Source organism: Serinus canaria, chromosome 2 (assembly GCF_022539315.1).
Source record: "Serinus canaria isolate serCan28SL12 chromosome 2, serCan2020, whole genome shotgun sequence".
In the NCBI taxonomy this organism is placed as follows: Eukaryota; Metazoa; Chordata; class Aves; order Passeriformes; family Fringillidae; genus Serinus; species Serinus canaria.
Window position 1 is genome coordinate 34,955,359 of NC_066315.1, and position 17,038 is coordinate 34,972,396.

The following is a 17,038-nucleotide window of genomic DNA, read 5'->3' on the forward strand; positions in this document are numbered from 1 at the left end:
AGAAATAACACTGTATAACGTCAATTAAAAAAAAAAAGAATTCAAGACAATTGTTTTTGTTCATTTCTGCAGTATTGCTCACAGCATTATTTTGGTTTGCCACTGTCCTGGCATTCCTTAGCTTTGGTCTGAGTTTCCCCTCTGTGGAGATGACTCAGACACAAACTGGAAGTGAATAAGGTAGCACCTGCAGGGGGAATGCTGCCATTTGAAAGCAAGGGCACCAGGGGGGCGAAGGGCAAAGAGAACAGGAAGGCAACAAGAAGAGGCATGCAGGGTAGTGTTGTGTGAGATTGTCCAGCAGAGAAGAGACAGTGAATGTAAGAAGAGAATTTTCATTGGAGGAGGATAAAAGACTGAACAAGAAAAGTACAGAGTATAGTCTGAAATGTCAGGGGGTTGGCTTATTTTAAGAAGTAGTTCCCTGAAAATACTTTTTAAAAGTTTGAATTATGTGTCAACTGTAGCTCAGGCAGCTTAAGTTTATGCTGTGTGTACACAGAGAGGTCTACTGAGACTTCAGGAGGGGGTAGGAATCAGCAATAAATAGTTCCAGATCATAGTTCCTAAAAATCTATGTCCAGGCTGTTTGTAATGATGTGGTTACAAAGGATGGGGCAAAAACTAAAACTCCATCTCAAAAATCTGTGAGATTTGCTGTTTACATCTCCCTGTTTGAAACAGAGATGAGGCCAATCTTGCAGGAAAAATTCCCATTTTACCATTAAAAATGTTGTGTTCTTAAGAACAGGCTTCCTCCATTATTTCTTTAAAATTAATGTCGAGCCATAAGAGACTTAGTTCAAAACTTCATCTTAAGGGAATTTTTGCACCTTCATCTAGAAACTTTTGAAGTTCTCTCTTTTTTCAGTTAGTTTCCCTGTTTCAGCTTGGCCAGAAACCACCAAGGCTAGCTTTTCACAGAGTATTTCAGCTGGAAGCCTGCCACTTGAGCTAAAATGCGGATCCGTGAAAAATTGGAGTGAATGAATAAAGAGAACTCAACCTTTGAGGGCCACCAAGCTGAATGGAACAAGGGAAGGATGCTCTGTCAGCACTTCTCAATTGGAGCCCTCAGTCAGCATTGATGACTTTCCAATTAACGGCAGGAAAGATCAAGGAATAATCAGCTGCCACTTTCAAAATAAGCCTCAGCCAGATCAGTTGAAATAAGCTTTATGCAAAGTGAGCAAGTAGGCCCCAAATATCCTAGCAACTGCAATGGACTTTATTTGTGAAATGGTGCATTTTTAAAAGTCCTGGCTGAGCCCTTACAACCCCTTCTCACAAGGTTAGCTTTTGTAAACTGCTGCAAAGCAGAAGACACAGCTAGTTATCTTCCCATAGCAGATGATTTTCACCCACAATTAAGGGCAGGTGCAGACCTACTAATTATGTGGCTTTCAGTCTATAAATGATAAAGATGCAGGCATAATTCGTTTTATCTGTAGTTTTGTATCCCCTGAAGGTCACATAGTGCATGTGGCTGACAATCAGGTCATCAGCTGTTACATACAGCCATTTACCCCTGCAAAAAGCTGTGTCTTAAATTCATGCTACCCACTCTGGAAAACAAAATTAAATGAAATGGAAAAGAAGTATGGGGCTATATCAATTAATATGTCCATCTCAAACTTTATTGCAAATTATTGTTTCACAGATACGTGTTTTTCTGAGAGTTAAAATGCCATCTCAAAAAAACATTCCAGTTTTGATCTTTCACTGTCAAAAGGGAGGAAGAGCTACTATTGCTTTAAGCTTATTAACACAATTATTTAACTGTGAATAGTTGGTCAGCAGCCTCTTGCAGTCAGGCACATTTTTATCTCAAAGTCAGGAAGAGAAGTCTGGATTAAAATCACAATACTTCATCTTTCTGAACTCAAGAGTACAGGCTTGTATTGGTGTGATTCTGCAGACAAATGAGGCAAAAACATTAGCATGCAAAATGCTTGGCCTAAAACTTTACAGTTTATCTGAAAAAGGCCAATGACTGTTTTTTCACTCCATGAAAAGCAAAGAGCAGCTTTTCCCATCCCAGGGGTGGAAGTGGCCTTTCAGCCATCCACCCAACGGGTAAACAAGAGCAGAGAGAAGGAAAGGACGCATTAGCAGCCAGAGTGTGCATGATTTATGTTTTGTTAAGCTCAATTAAGTCTCTGGCCAGAACTAGCTCATACCATGCCCATTCACAGGGGCATAGACCTCACTATTTACTCTTCATTTCAATGAAAATTAAATGCTTACTTTACCAGAATACACATCTTAAATAAAAAGATCTTCTGCTGTAGCCTTTGGAAAAGCAGTGCCAGAAGCAGCAGTGGTGTGCAAAACGTGGCTGGGGAGATGTGGGCTCTGTCAGCACACAAATAATTTTATTCTTTTTTATTTACTTGTGTGTGGACTGTAGCAAAATGAAGTTTGATCTGCTGAAAAAAAGACTCTATTGACATATTTTTCCTATGTGAGTTCAAATTACTTACTAGACTGGGGAAGGGTGCTTTTAGCTACAGTTCTTTGGATTATTAGTTTTACTTTTTTTCTCCTGGTTTCGTCCCCTCTGCTATAGCTAGAATGTCAGCAGGCAAAAATTATTTGTTTTCAGTGTCATCCACAGCCTGTTTCTCTGCTATGTTAAGCCTATTGAAAGATAAACTTCAAGATCAAAGCAAATTTCTGTTCCCATGGTTTATTTCATCTAGACGTTGGAAGGATGTGGGCACTATGTGCTAAAGATTTACTCCTACTGAGTCTTCTGTTGTTTATCCATTTCAGTTGCTCCATCTGTCAGACCATCTGCCTCCCAGTGACCCCATTTCTTTCCCCCACCCCCATTTGTGTTGCAGGTCCATACGTTTCGAGGTCCGCACTGGTGTGAGTACTGCGCCAACTTCATGTGGGGTCTCATCGCTCAGGGAGTGAGGTGTTCAGGTAGCACTCCAACCTTTTCTGTCATTCTCTTGAAATGCTCAGACATCTGCCCCACCCCAGCCTGCACTCCCTGCAGGAGTGGAGGGCTGGGATTTCTTTAAAGAACAAAGCAGGAAATCCTCCTATAAAAGTCAGAGCATTTTCATTTGCCTCGTTAGCTGGTTCAGAAATGAAGCCATCAGCCCTTGGCTGCTGAGTTACATCCTACCCTAGTACCTTGATCCTGCCTGTGCCAGTGCCTGCTGTATACATTCAAACTTGTTCTTTATGATTAAGTTATCCCTGATGTTTTTATGTCTTAAGATGCAAGCACTGGAAATGGCAAAGCCAGCCAGCAATGAGGCTTCGTAACTCCTCTTTTTGCTACCAATTGTTGGGAAGTGCCCTTGTCTGCAAAAAAGGCTGCCACCTGTTTCCCATAAAAATACCATGCATTGCTGCAAGCCTGAAGTGTCTCACCTCAAGATAAAAACAAAAAATATGGCATTCATTTTCCAAGAGGGATTAGTTTTCTGGTGCCTGTGTTGGCATTTTAATAGTGCCTTAATTATTTTAAATTTGTTTGTTCTTTCGGGGAAAACAATTATGGTCCAAAAATAATCATCACATGATGTGCTTTTGGATTCAGCAAATGAATTAGTATTTGGTACATTACAAATGGATTTTGTAATGTAACTTCCTTCTCCAGATCTGAAATCACTTCAAAAAATTGTTGGTCTTACCTCTTCCTGCCCTGCACTCCAGGCATTCCTGATCTCAGACTGGCACCAAACACATCCAACACTGACATCTGCCTTTCACAGTCAGAGGAGGTGGTTGTTACCTAAAATTAATTTAGATCACAGTTTGAAGGATCAAAATAGCTTTCACAAATGCTCGGTTTTAATAAGTGCAGTCTCAGCTACTGCTACATCTTGTCTGACTGTAGGTGAATAGTGGTAACACAAAGAATATGAGAAGGACATTAAAAAGAGGAATAGTAGTTTGCTTTTCAAGCTATTTGATCTTAAACACAGGTGTACAAGACCTGACCTCCCTAATGCACAGCACTGTATTTGTTCACATACATAAAATATTAAACTTATGAAAAGGCATATTTATTTAGTAGGAAACATAATAATTTTCCTCATAAAATTACCAGCATTTAACTCTAACTACACAGATGCATTTAAATTTAACTTCACATGCCTGGACAACAGCACTGAACACAATGCAGGCAGGATCAAGGTACTAGGGTGGGACTTGCAGCTTCTTTGTTTAGATTTCACTAATAATGAATTATGCAGGAATAACTATATGGAGAAACACACAAAAACCTACCCAATTCCATTAAATGTTTTGGTGTGCTTATGACTTTCCTTGATTAATATTTTATAGACTAAAATATTAAAACAAGCTGCAAGTAATAGTCCTGTTTACATTTTTAATAGCTAAATGTTAAATTAACTCAAAGGGTCATCAGTGATGAGCATGACTGGGAAGGCATTAAAAAGGGAATCAGAGTTATATAAGATAATGCAACTCATGGTGGTGGTGTTTGCTTTACTGAAAGTTAGAAATTCATTGGGCTGAATACTTGAATCTATTAGAAAAATTCAATTTGTGAAGGTGAAGTGGTTTAACAGAAACCCACCTGTGCAACCGAGGGCAGTACTTGGTTCTGGAGTAAGACAGCAAGAACAATTTGTAAAATGAATCACTTTTTTACATTGAGCCTTTCACAGCATTTTATGTGCCTAAGCTGACCTATAGGCTAAGCCACAGAGGACACTTAGTCACCAGTGAAGTGATGAGCCAGGGATGGGGAGTCTGCTGATGTGGCAGAGGAGCCAAAATGTGACACTGCAGGAATGTGGAAGGGGGAGTGAGGCATGCTGGCTGACAGCACTGTCCCAGTTGGAGTGCTCAGGTGAATCTGAGATTCTCTGACCATGATCAGTGCTAAGCCACAGGACAGCCAGCAACAGACAGTCACTACTGTGCCTATTTTAATTATGGCTAATCTGAAATACCCACAAGATAAGTCTCACGTGTTTAAATGCAACATCTTGAGCTGTGTCCAGTAATGAACTGATCCAGACTGCACCAGCAGTCTCCTTCAGCTCAGAGGAGTGTAAGGGACATCCAGAGTTTTTAAAGCTTTTTGACAACACTGCTAGAGTTTACTTGTCCCACCAGGAGATTTTTACACATTTTCATGTTAATCCTTCTCATCTCCACACTATTCTATCTTTCCTGACTGATGGGGAAATTGTGCTCCTTGCTTGATGTGGAGCAGGGAATTAAATTGTTATACAAGACCTATCAGCATTAGTATTAATTAAGGAATGAGTTAACGTGGCTAACTCTGCTTGCAGACTGCGGCTTGAATGTACACAAGCAGTGCTCCAAGTACGTGCCCAACGACTGCCAGCCAGACCTGAAGAGGATAAAGCGAGTCTACTGCTGCGACCTGACCACGCTGGTGAAGGCCCACAACACCCAGAGGCCCATGGTGGTGGATTCCTGCATCCGGGAGATCGAGGCGAGAGGTTTGTGTGCTTGGGAGAGCGAAATGAGCACACAGCGAAATGAGGCTGACTTGAAGTCAGCTAGAACACAGTGGACAGGATGAGAAAATGGGTTTTTTAGTGTAGGTGATACATTGCTCTGCATTAGAATTAGTAAAATTAAATCATGGCATTCCTTAATGCAATTCCCTGAAATGCTCTCTGAAAACATGTCAAAACATGTGTTACGTTACACTTCTGAAAGGGGTGAACTTTAAAGTGAACTTTTAAGTTCATGTTTATGTGTCTTTTTTCATTACTTTATTTTGACATACCTAGGGACACATCCCATTTCAGAGTAATCACTTTAAATCAAATCCATTTTTAATAACCTTTATGGACGTTGTGGGCAGGAGAACACGAGTGACTGGAAGTGACTTGGACAAGTGAGGTCAGGGGCTATGGTGTTTTGTGGCAGGACACATCTCATGATGCTCAGTTACTGACTGATGGTTCCTGTGGCACAGGCAGCACGTCACAGCAAAAACTCAAGCTTGTGACAGGTTTTTGGTAAATGGATGTGTGGCAGATTAAAGGAAAAACGTATCCCCTTCAGTAATCATATATCCCCTCTGTAACATTCATGTGTGTTTCCTTTGGGTAGCAAATGTGCATGTTGTGCTGGCCAATAAGCCAAATTTTCCTGTTAGTCACAGCTTCAGCACAGGAATCTAATAATGTTGAATTCATGGCATGCCATTAATCTGCATAGCAACACACTGATACTAGCCATAGGGATTTCAAACCCACGCATCATCTACTGAATTGACTCAAAGACTTACTGGTAAATCCCCTGCACTGCTCTGTAAAGCTCTAGCAGGATTATATCATCATCACAGGGACAAATGGAAAGAATAGTATGCACTAAGACAGAAGAGCTTTACTCTGATGATATGGCAGGAAGCTACATTGCATTTGAGATCTAATCACTTACTTGTACATTTATTGATTGAGATAAAATCTGCTGCCAGCTCTCCATTTTTCAACATCCTTGGATTTCTTTCCTTAATTGCCATAGAACTATGAAAGATTCTGATTTTTTTCTTTAGAAGACAAAGAATATTGGAATTTATAAGTAGGTTTGCACAATGCATAGTTACAAGTAGGGATTTGGGGATTGAAATTAATAATGTGTGTGTAACTTGGCTTGCTCTGCCGAGCTTCCCTGCATTTCATGTTGGTGTGGAGCAGTTGTGCAAGTGAGCAGATCTCTTGTGATGAAAGAACTGTAGAAGGGATGTACTGATGTGGGGAAGGACTGTATCCATCACATCTATCAGCAGTGTATAAGTAAAAGCTGACAGCTAAAAAGGAACAAATTGTGCTCACAGGGAAAGGCAGTCTTTTACTTGCATTGCTGTTTGTCATTAGGCAACTGGTAAAAGGAAGGGAGACCTCTAAAGCTTTATTAATTATAGCCAAATCCAGGAAAATCTCCTACATAAAGTGAATAAGTTGTAATAACATCACATGCCTCACCATTAGCAAATTGCAGTATTTTTCTCTAACACAATCAAATCAACCATGTACCTAACAAAATCAGAAAATATAAATTCTGAAACACTTTAATCCTTAAAAAAAAAAAAAAAATTACATCATCTTGATCTTTCCTTAACTGCTCCAGAGTTTCACATTACAAATAACATTTTGCTATGCTTAGTGGGTCTGCTGTTCTTGCTTTGTTGTTCTTAGGCCTAAATATCTGTTGGTTACTGAAGCTAAGATAACAAGAACTTTTTGTTTCAGGTTTAAAGTCCGAGGGCCTCTATAGAGTTTCAGGCTTCACTGAGCACATTGAAGATGTGAAAATGGCCTTTGATCGAGGTACACCATTTTTTAATCTTGTACAGTTTTAATCTAAGCTTTCAGTTCTAGGACATTTCAGATCTTTCAGGGTTTATATATGTACCATGCTAATGAAACTGATGTTTAGGCAAAAGTACAGAAACTAACCTGTCTTTTCTGAGTTTAAAGTGATCTGTAGTCCTTTTCATAAGAAGAAATTATGTTTGATAGTTGGAAGGAATAATTAAACGTGAAGTACTGATGTGCAGAAGCTCAAGTGGGGGACTGGCTAATTGCACAACCTAGCAGCACAGACTAGGGACCTGGTTTAAGTGTGAGTATAGGTGGTACCAGGGTATAGTTGTTAGTTCTGTCTTTAATAGACTCAGCACTTTACAATACAATAATCTATTTATGAGTTTAAGGATCAGGAACTCCAATTGGGAAGTCCTCCTGCATGCAACCTTGCAGGAAGCACTGCACCACTGTGCATGTGATTGCATCTGAACAACAGATGAGAGGGGCATTGAGGAGATCAGTTGTACAGCATATTGAAAAACTAGCAATTAAAATACTGCCTGATTACCATCCTCACTGTCCTTCTAATTGATTGAGCTGATGATGTTGGTTCTGGTGGTGCACACAGCCTTTGCACACAGGACTAACTTTAAGTGTGTATGTAAGTGAGCTACATGTAGGGCCTCCATTAATACAAAATACCTTTGCAAGTACATTTGAGAAGATACATTAATATTCTTCTCATTTCCCATAAATAGTGGTTTCCTTCCTACCTAATTTTTTCAGGTATTTCCTCTGCCAAGGTAGGGAACAGGGTCAGATGCAGCCTTGTGATCACAAGTCCATGGGTACGAGGCAGGTCCAGGTCAAGCCAGAGAGTCAGCTTGTGTGTTAGGATAGTAATCAGGAGGGTGGATGGCCCACACCAGCATGGGGCAGCTGGAGACAGCTGTGATGTCACTCAGGCAGGGACTGGGGGCTACACAGTCCAGCAAGGTCTATGGGAGGCACATCTTACACTTGCAGTGCCTTTGCATTTCTTGTATGGAGGCAGTTTGTTATGCAGACATCTCCATAAAGAAAGTCCAGCTAGGAATTTCTAAACTGAAATATACTTTAAAAAATAATAAATATTTTAAAATATGTTGGATGCTGTGAACATATGTATACACACACAGAGGTCAGCCATTCTTTGGGCCAGAGAGGTGCACAGTGATATGACTGCTGCCATGGCCAGAGAGTGTTCCAGATGTGCCACATGAAGCAATGATCCTGGGAGGCTCACAGTCCTCATAGGTGCCATTCTGCTTCCTGCAGGTAGATCTGGCCTGGCAAACTCTTTTTCTGTGTGTGTTAATTCTCATCTAAGTGTAACAACCTGGATGAAACCCAGAAGGAGAGGCACAGGTTGTAGAGGGAAAAGTTGGAAGAAAGCAGATTTAAATGTATGTCTGAGTATGACTTCAACACTGCTGCAGCTGTAGTTCCTTTGCAAATGCTTTGAAACACTGGAGCTGCTTCAGTTTATTGCCTGTTTATTAAGTATACACATGGCATAATTGATGGCAATACACAGTTGGATTAGACCCACAGCAAGGAAGAAAGTGTGATTTAAAAAGGCAGCCGCACCTAGACACAGGAAGAGGAAGGTATTGGATTTCCAAAGGGACAAAAGCATGGATAATCAGGAAAGCAGAAAAAGCAAGAACAGAGTTTGTATACAAAGGCTGTGGAGGAGGCCATTGGGCAGAAATAGACCAAAATCTGTGTCTTCATTTTTTTTAAAGTTTCATGAGGGGAAAGGGCTAAGAAAGGAAAGAGTGTTGCCATTAATGAAAAGGCATGAATAAAAGCAGGAGACTAATGAACATAATCTGTTATGGACTAGAGAACTAGAGTATTGAGGGACCAGAAGCTGACAGCTTTCAACACTTCCTGTTTTGAACATGTTTTCTCCCTGAACTGGGGTGGAAAATCAGGAAGAGTTGAGAGTTTTTACAGGAAAGGATTTAAGGAAAAACAAAATAGGGTTTTTTTGTTCTGACTTGTGGGCTGTGCAGTTTGAAGGTGGTCGTCACCTGACAGAAGTTTGAATTGGCAAGGCACTTCCAACCTGAGAGCTCAGGGCTTGCTTCCCTGTCAGATCCTTACAGAGACAGGGATGCCACCTGTCTGTGAGGGTTTTACAGAATTTGTATTCCACATTCACTACAGAAAAGAAACCTGGGGGCAAAAAAGTAAATTACAGGAAAATTAAAATTACAGGAAATTACTCTTTTTTTGGGGGGGGGAGGATAGTCAAAGGAGATGCTGAGAGTGGGGGTATGAACCAGAAAAGAGAACTCTTTAACTGATAGTCTTGGAGGATGTACACTGGCCAGGAATAAATTTCATTTAACAATTAAAGGACCATTTTTTAACCATCTGAAAGCAAGGCTTTCAAACAACCTTCTAATAAGAGCAGGGATAAAAAAACATTAGCTACTTTTGTAAATGGAAGTTGCAGGGTTTATGAGAAGGTGCCTGTGGTGGCAGAACACTGCACTTCAGCATTCCAGAGGTCCCTCCCTGCCCATTGTTTCTGAGTCAGTCCCCAGGCACCTGGATAAATTCCAGGACACTTTCACATCTCCAGAAATACAGCGTTGAGTAAAAGGGCTTGAAAACAGACAGGCAAGGAGTCCTCCCATTTTAATGCACAGGATGCATCCTTCAAATAATGCCATCAAGTGTTCTGGTTCCAAGCTCCTCATCAAGCCACAGGGGCCAGAAGACAGCAGGATACAGTAGGATGAGGCATGGGAGCTGACTTGGCCGTGGGGGACCTCTCCTGCTGATCTCATGTGCAGCTGAAGGGGTGCAATGAGGAGCAGCCAGCTCTCCCTCTGACTAATTCTGCCTTGACAAAGAGGCAGTCACTTGGTGCTTCCAAAGAATTACAGCAAGAACAGAAAAAACTTCCCATCTCCAGAAGAGAATAGCACCCCACAAAATATGACTTGGGCCAAATGTAGCTTAACAGTTGGTTTTGAAAAAGGGTGAAGTTGGTCCTCATCTGATTTAAACTGCCTTCCAAAGCCCAAGCAGTGTAAATACCCCTACTGTAAATTAGCATTAAATTAGGCTCTCTGAGGCATTGACAATGTTCCATTTTAGTGATTTCTGTAATGAGAAGGAGGGGAATAATGTGGATTTATTTAATCTGGTGAATGTTGGTGCTGTAGAATGACAGTTGCCCTCTGTCAGCATTGTTGAGCTGTGGCGTTGTGGCATCCAGAGAACACCCATTGTGCATTTTATCCACAGAGCTGCCATTGTCACCACCACATTCTGTCCCCCCACTTGTTTGTACAACTGGCTGGTACAATACACTGGCTAAAAATATTATGCTGTTAAATATTACATGAGCACTTAGAGGCATCCTAAATCATACTCTTTTGCCAGTGTAGCTGAAAACCTGTCAAGTGCCAAATCCAAGAAAAAACTAAAAGAAGCATGCTAGCATGGTAAAGGCTGTGCAATTAAAAAAAAAACACTTAGGAGAAAGGAACTTAAAAAAAAACCTAATTCAGAATTCAGAGGGCATAAAGACAGACTTCAAGAATGTAACACTTATTCTATTTCATTCTGTAATGAACTATTGATAATTTCTATGGCATCCAAAATCAGCTGAAACCTTTAAGGAAAAGAATAAAAACTTTCTTTTTCTTGAGATATTCAAATTTCAGCATAAAACAACAAGATACATTGAGAGTCAAACTAACAAAGAAAGAGAAATTATGGGGTTTGGGGAGAATTTGGTTTGTAAAGCTGAAATTGACTACGTGTTTGTAATCCAAAATATAAAAAACCAAAACTATATTAACATATGGATGCAGCAATTTTACTGAAAATACCAGCTACAATCTGAAAAAGTTCCTGTATTGAAGAGTGAAAAAATTATTGTGATAATGCAGAAGGTAGCATGTAAACCAGGTGTAATTCATATATGAATACACACAAGAATCCCTATGTATCTGCTAAAAAATGTGCAGGGTATATTACAACAGACTTATTGTTGGGCTCACTTTAAAATAAACTTCAGTGCATTTCCAATGGATGTTTATTTGTCTCTGAAGGGAAGGGTAAAATCTTTGACTCAGGAATTCATAATTTTTCCTACAGTAAGCACATATGTAAGTAAGAGGTGTGTTTGAAATACATTGTACTTTGATGTACCTCGAGCTGAAGTGCCCCTCTAAGGAAGCTTGCTGGGCTGCTTTGTAAAAGTACTAAATAAATAACACTTCCATTTAGTATACTGGTGACCTGGATAATAGATGTAAGTTTGTGCTTTGCTATATCTGTTCTGATGCAGCTGCTGGCTCCTTGGAGCTATCTGTTTTCAGTGGAGCATTTTGAGTGCTCAGTGTCCATCAATTAAATAGAGCTCTCCACACAAAGCTTTACAAGACTAATGCTACCGTGCCTGGAATGTGTGGATTAAACAAAAGATTGGGGCAGTGCAAACATCCTCCTAGGGCTTATTGATGCTGTATTAAATTAAATGCTGATGGATGTATTCAGACTGCTCAGCTGCATCAAGAAAGGCTGTTTGTTTTAAACACTTAAGCATATAATCTCCTCTTGATGAGAACATGTAGTGCTATTAGTCTTAATGAGAATTATGTGCATACGTTGGACAGGACGTATCCCTGCAAGATTGATGCCATAGGTTTGTATAAAATGTTTGCAATCAATATAAACTCTTTTACTGTGTTGTGAAAGCCTTTATCTCCATCTTGGTATCAAGCACCCCCACTCATCTGTCTATATCAGGGCATGTCCACAAGCACTGTTACTGTGAGACAAGCAAGGCAATGGCTTTAGAACATGTCATCTCCTTGGTGGTAACAGCCCAAGCTTGTGCCTGCACCTCCTGGCAGACACAGCAAACCCCTCTCTGCTGCACAAGCAGGCAGAACCGTGCATCACCACACTCACCATGTGATCCTCACCTGCACCACCTGCCCTGAGGGAAGTGTAGTGTCCTTAGCTGAAGGGTGGGAAATAGGGACTACAGGTTATAACTGATCTCCAAGAAGCCTGAGGTAAAGCTGGGGGTTAAATCCAGACAGCCACACCCCATACTTGACCATCTTTCTACTGGAAGACCACCAAGATAGAGAGGTTCCAGGAAGGGAGGACAGCAGAATTTCTTGATATGGAGAAAAAATGTGGATTATGAGGGTATTAGGTAGTACAGAACAGAGGTAGTCATTTGAACTTGAAAAATTACAGTGCTCCTGCCTTGCTGCTACTTTTTATAATTTCACTCACTGCAAGCCAGGACTTCCCAGCAACACCTGTAAACTTTAAGCTCATGTCTTTAAAAGTGCTCTTCCATAGAGTTCTAACTGTTATAATGTGGCAAACAAAATGTATGCCTTTTTAGATGCATCTGTTTAGCATTTCGTCCATTACAAGCATCCATATCAATTTAAAAACCTGTGATGCACATTTCAGAATAATTGTAGAGCTAAATTCCTTAGCATGCCTATTTGAATTCAGATCTTTGCCATAAATAAGTAAGTCAAGTAGTGAGACATTAAAAGATAGCAGAAAATAAGGCAGCTTTCTTTTAAGCTAATCACTAAAGAAATGTTGGTACAAGACATGCAAGAATTGGATGTTTCTTGATTTTTCCTACTGGTCTCCTGAGGGTCATTGGAAATTTATGTTATTTTTCTTTGCCTCTCTTTCTCCAAATAGAGATGAAAATATGGTGCATATTCCTATGCAGAGGAAAATATTATGTCAGAACAAATTATTAATAGCTTAGTTCCAGTGAATAAATGGGCTAAATGCAAGAAATATGTTATTAACATGGTTTTTCATCCAACATTAAAACAGTATGTTTGAGGCAGTACACTGCAGATATGGATGCTGTAATCACCAGCCCCTCAAAAGATGCAAGCAAATAAATTGTTTACTAAAACATAAAGAAACCACCATTCCTCATTGATATACTGTAAACTTGGTACCAATATATTCTCATTTAAGCCTTCCAAGCACTTTCAGGTTGATTCTCTTGTCAGGTTGCACACAATAAATCTGACTTAGAAGACTAGCCTTGCTTTGGTCAAAATTAGGGTGGTTTTAAACAGACTTCTTCCTCTTTTTCTAGATGGTGACAAGGCTGATATTTCTGCCAGTATTTATCCAGACATAAACATCATTGCTGGAGCACTGAAGCTATATTTCAGAGACTTACCAATTCCTGTGATCACCTATGACACCTATTCCAAGTTCATAGAGGCAGCAAGTAAGTATTGCTTAGCATTTGTACCCACTTTATTTGCATTTCCAATCCGTAAAGCAGTCCACCTTAAAGGAAAGGACAGAAAAAAACTGGGAAAATGGGCACTGTCTTCATTCCTCCTCTGCCATGTCCTTTATTCACATGAAGCTTTTGCCTGATTGTTCATCAGATGGGATGTCGTGCAGGTTAAAAAAATAAAAGCAAATGTATGGTATCAAAATAACTGACTAGTGTCAGAAAGTGTGGTTTCAGTGTCTTTTTGTATGTCAACATAAAAGAACAGTGTAAATCCTGCTCAAATTTTTAGAGAGATTGCCAAACAGTTCTAAATGAGCACTGATGCTCAGTATATGTAGGTACCATTGATACCTACATATTTTAATACATTGAGAAATCTTTAAGTAATTCCATGCCATTTCAATCTCTAGCTAAACCTACATATTCAAGCATAGTTTCCTAAAGTCATATATCTACACTCTCATCTAGTTTGAAGGCTAATGAAAGTAATCTTTTGTAATATTTTAAATAGGCAGTTCTGGGCAGAATAGTATTATGAAGCACTTAACAAAGCTCAGGTACTGTATCTAGACAGATCTGTAGATAGAGCTACAGACCATGGAGATAACTCCTTGGGAGGTCTTTGTTGCTGATTTCTTTTCAAAACCTTTTTTTTTTTTTTTTTTTTTTTTTTTTTTTTTTTTTTTTTTTTTTGGGGGATGCAGAAATTGCTGATAAGCGTCACATTTATGAGTGCAATATTTATCCCTGCAAGCACAGTCAATGGCTTGTAAATGATTCCATAATAATAAGTTATCTTCCTGATTTATTGCTGTGTACACATGGAAAGCCCTATTAACATTAATCCTGTTTGGTGTTTTTACAGAAATCTCCAATCCTGATGAACGACTAGAAGCAATACATGAAGTGTTGATGTTACTCCCTGCTGCTCACTACGAGACACTTAGATACCTAATGATTCATCTCAAAAAGTGAGTTAATTGACAGGCAGGGTAATTCTTGAAGAGCTTAACAATTTTCTGCTTTGAAAAGAAATATTATAGAAAGTCCTAATAAAGCTTCCATTAGGGCACTGCCTCTAAACCAATAATGTTACAGAGAAGCAGACAAGCTGTTTGTATAAGTGCATATAAGCTGTGCACTTATGCATAGATCCTTTTGCTGGCGTATTATTTCAAACCTTTCAAGAGTTAATTGACATTTGTCATGCTTCCCTAAGGCAAATAATATCTGAAAAATACCCAAGGGTGGGTACTCCAGAGATGTGCTGCTGTGAGGCAGCACTTGACAAGGCTTTGCTTCTGCCTCCCGTTACCTCCTGTTTTGTCTTCTTGAACAATAACCCTAAAAGGAAAGAACTTACTCCTATGAGTTGTTTCCTCACACCACAGTAAGCCAAGAACCAAGCAGGGCCTATTTTTACATGGCTAGTAAAAGTAATACAGGTCCCAGTTATATCTCTCTTGGTTTTAAACCTGTTCTACCTCATTTGCTTTCCAAAGCTTCTTTAGGCATACATAAGACATCCATGAGGGGCTTCATAAAGCTTCATAAGGCATACAGAATTTTCAAAAGTGCCTAAATTTAATTTTTCAACACACTTAGGAGTGTACTTCCAAGTTTTCAAAGTTTTCAGCTAAGTACCTAGAAAAATTAAGGACTGCTCCAGAGAGGGTCCATCACTTCCACTCATTTCAAGCAAGACTGTTTTTCAAAACCATGATAACTCTGCTTTGCTGCTTTGGATATTTACATGCCTCAAGAGGTTTTCTTTGTAAGTTTTAAAAACTGAAGCTGAGTACAGACTGGTGCTGTCATCTCAAAGCAGGCCTTCATTTGTGGCTATATTGCCCAAGTTATTTCTTGTCTCTGGGTAAACTTTGCTATTTGGAAACAACAGAAGAAGGGATAAGGGAGGAATAAAGCTACTGACCTTTAATTCAAAAAATCATTGATCTCTTCTTAGTTGTCCCACGACTTGCAGCACAGCTGTAAATGTGGAGTACTTCCTGGGTTTCACCTGCATTATTCTGCACTATTAATGCCAACCTAAAAAAACCTCAATTCACATAAAGCTGCATCAGAGAACTTTTGTGAAGTGCATTTCATGCTCTATCAGGTTCTCATTATGCAGAGACTTTTCCTCATTTTGAATCAGCTCAGGTCATTACAATGGAGTAATTTTTCCCCTTGATGGGACATTACCTGGGCATGCAGGATCTTCTTTGAACTCTGCGTTCAGAAGAAATGAGATGTGCAAATATCCACCCTTGTCAGTACATATGCATGGACAACTGATGAAGACTCACACTAGCTTTTAAGAAGGCCTGTGGAGGCTATAGAAAAGTGACCTGCACACAGAATCAGTACTTTCATATCCTGGCAGCAAATTTTTAATAGACATGGATGGACTTATCTTCCTGCTTCTCATGAACTGCAGTCCAGGCTTTGGTTCAGCTGTTGAGCTGAACTATTGATGAGGAAAAGAGTCTGAGGTGCTGATTAGGCTTCCTCTCTCAAATATCTGCAAGTCATGCAATGAATTTCCTCTCCATTCCCAAATTGTCGCTTTTGGTGTCTGCATGCAAATCAAGGGCACATCAGTTCCTATGGAGAATCTGTTAGAGAGACTTGAATGTGAAAGAATCATCAAGGTTCAGACTATGCTCTTCTGTAGATTAAACACAGAGTTCCAATTTCAACCCCCTAGGACTTTTCCTGCATGGATAAAACATGCACCAGTATAAGGGAGTCTATGTAAGGACTGCAGGGTCACAGCCTCTACAACACTCCTGTTTCTCAGTTGAAAATAAACTCCAGAGTTGTGGTTAAAAGCACGGGAAAATCTAGCAGAGGACAACATCAGCAACAAAAAAATTAGTTTGTCAGTCAATTAATTACCTTTCTAATAACTTTTTGCTCAAAATTGAAGGAAATGCAATAGCATGAGCAGTCCCCCCCCATGGTGAAATACATACAACTCCATCCACACTGACATTGCAGTCAAGCTCTGAATCTTCTCAGTGTTCACCCCAGCAAGCCCCACACTCCTGAACAGAGGTGCTAGTAAGATCTGTGTAGCTTTGCACAGCTGTTGAACATCTGTGCTGCATACCTGCACAGAGGGAAAGCAGGGTGTCAGACATATACTTGCTTCAGCTTTGAGGTGAAGAGGTGGCTTCAGCTTCACAGCCTTGGTTTGTCTTTGCTCCTTGCAAAGTACAGCTAATATATGTGCTAGAGGACGAGGCTGTATCTGTGAGTTGGGGCATTAATGGATTGCTGTCCTGAAAGCAAAGAGGAACAGCATTTTTCTGTGACAGAGCCATTCTTTGCAGAGAGATGACAGCAGAAGCACAGCCAAGATGACTTGATGAGTACCTGGCAAACAAGGGAAGACCAGAGCTCTTCTGGTTTCAGCCACTTTGTGCTCCTG

General features: G+C 40.0%; 1 protein-coding gene across 1 annotated transcript in view; it reads left to right on the forward strand.

Moving 5' to 3' along the window:
* The window catches only part of CHN2 (chimerin 2), a 158,532-nt gene that overhangs the window by 138,449 nt on the left and 3,045 nt on the right, over positions 1–17,038 (forward strand). Inside the window, exons 8-12 of the mRNA XM_009086081.4 lie at positions 2,847–2,931; positions 5,289–5,462; positions 7,227–7,304; positions 13,450–13,587; positions 14,468–14,573. Of these exons, the coding sequence (XP_009084329.1) occupies positions 2,847–2,931; positions 5,289–5,462; positions 7,227–7,304; positions 13,450–13,587; positions 14,468–14,573 (581 nt within the window). The remainder of the gene's footprint in view (positions 1–2,846; positions 2,932–5,288; positions 5,463–7,226; positions 7,305–13,449; positions 13,588–14,467; positions 14,574–17,038) is intronic.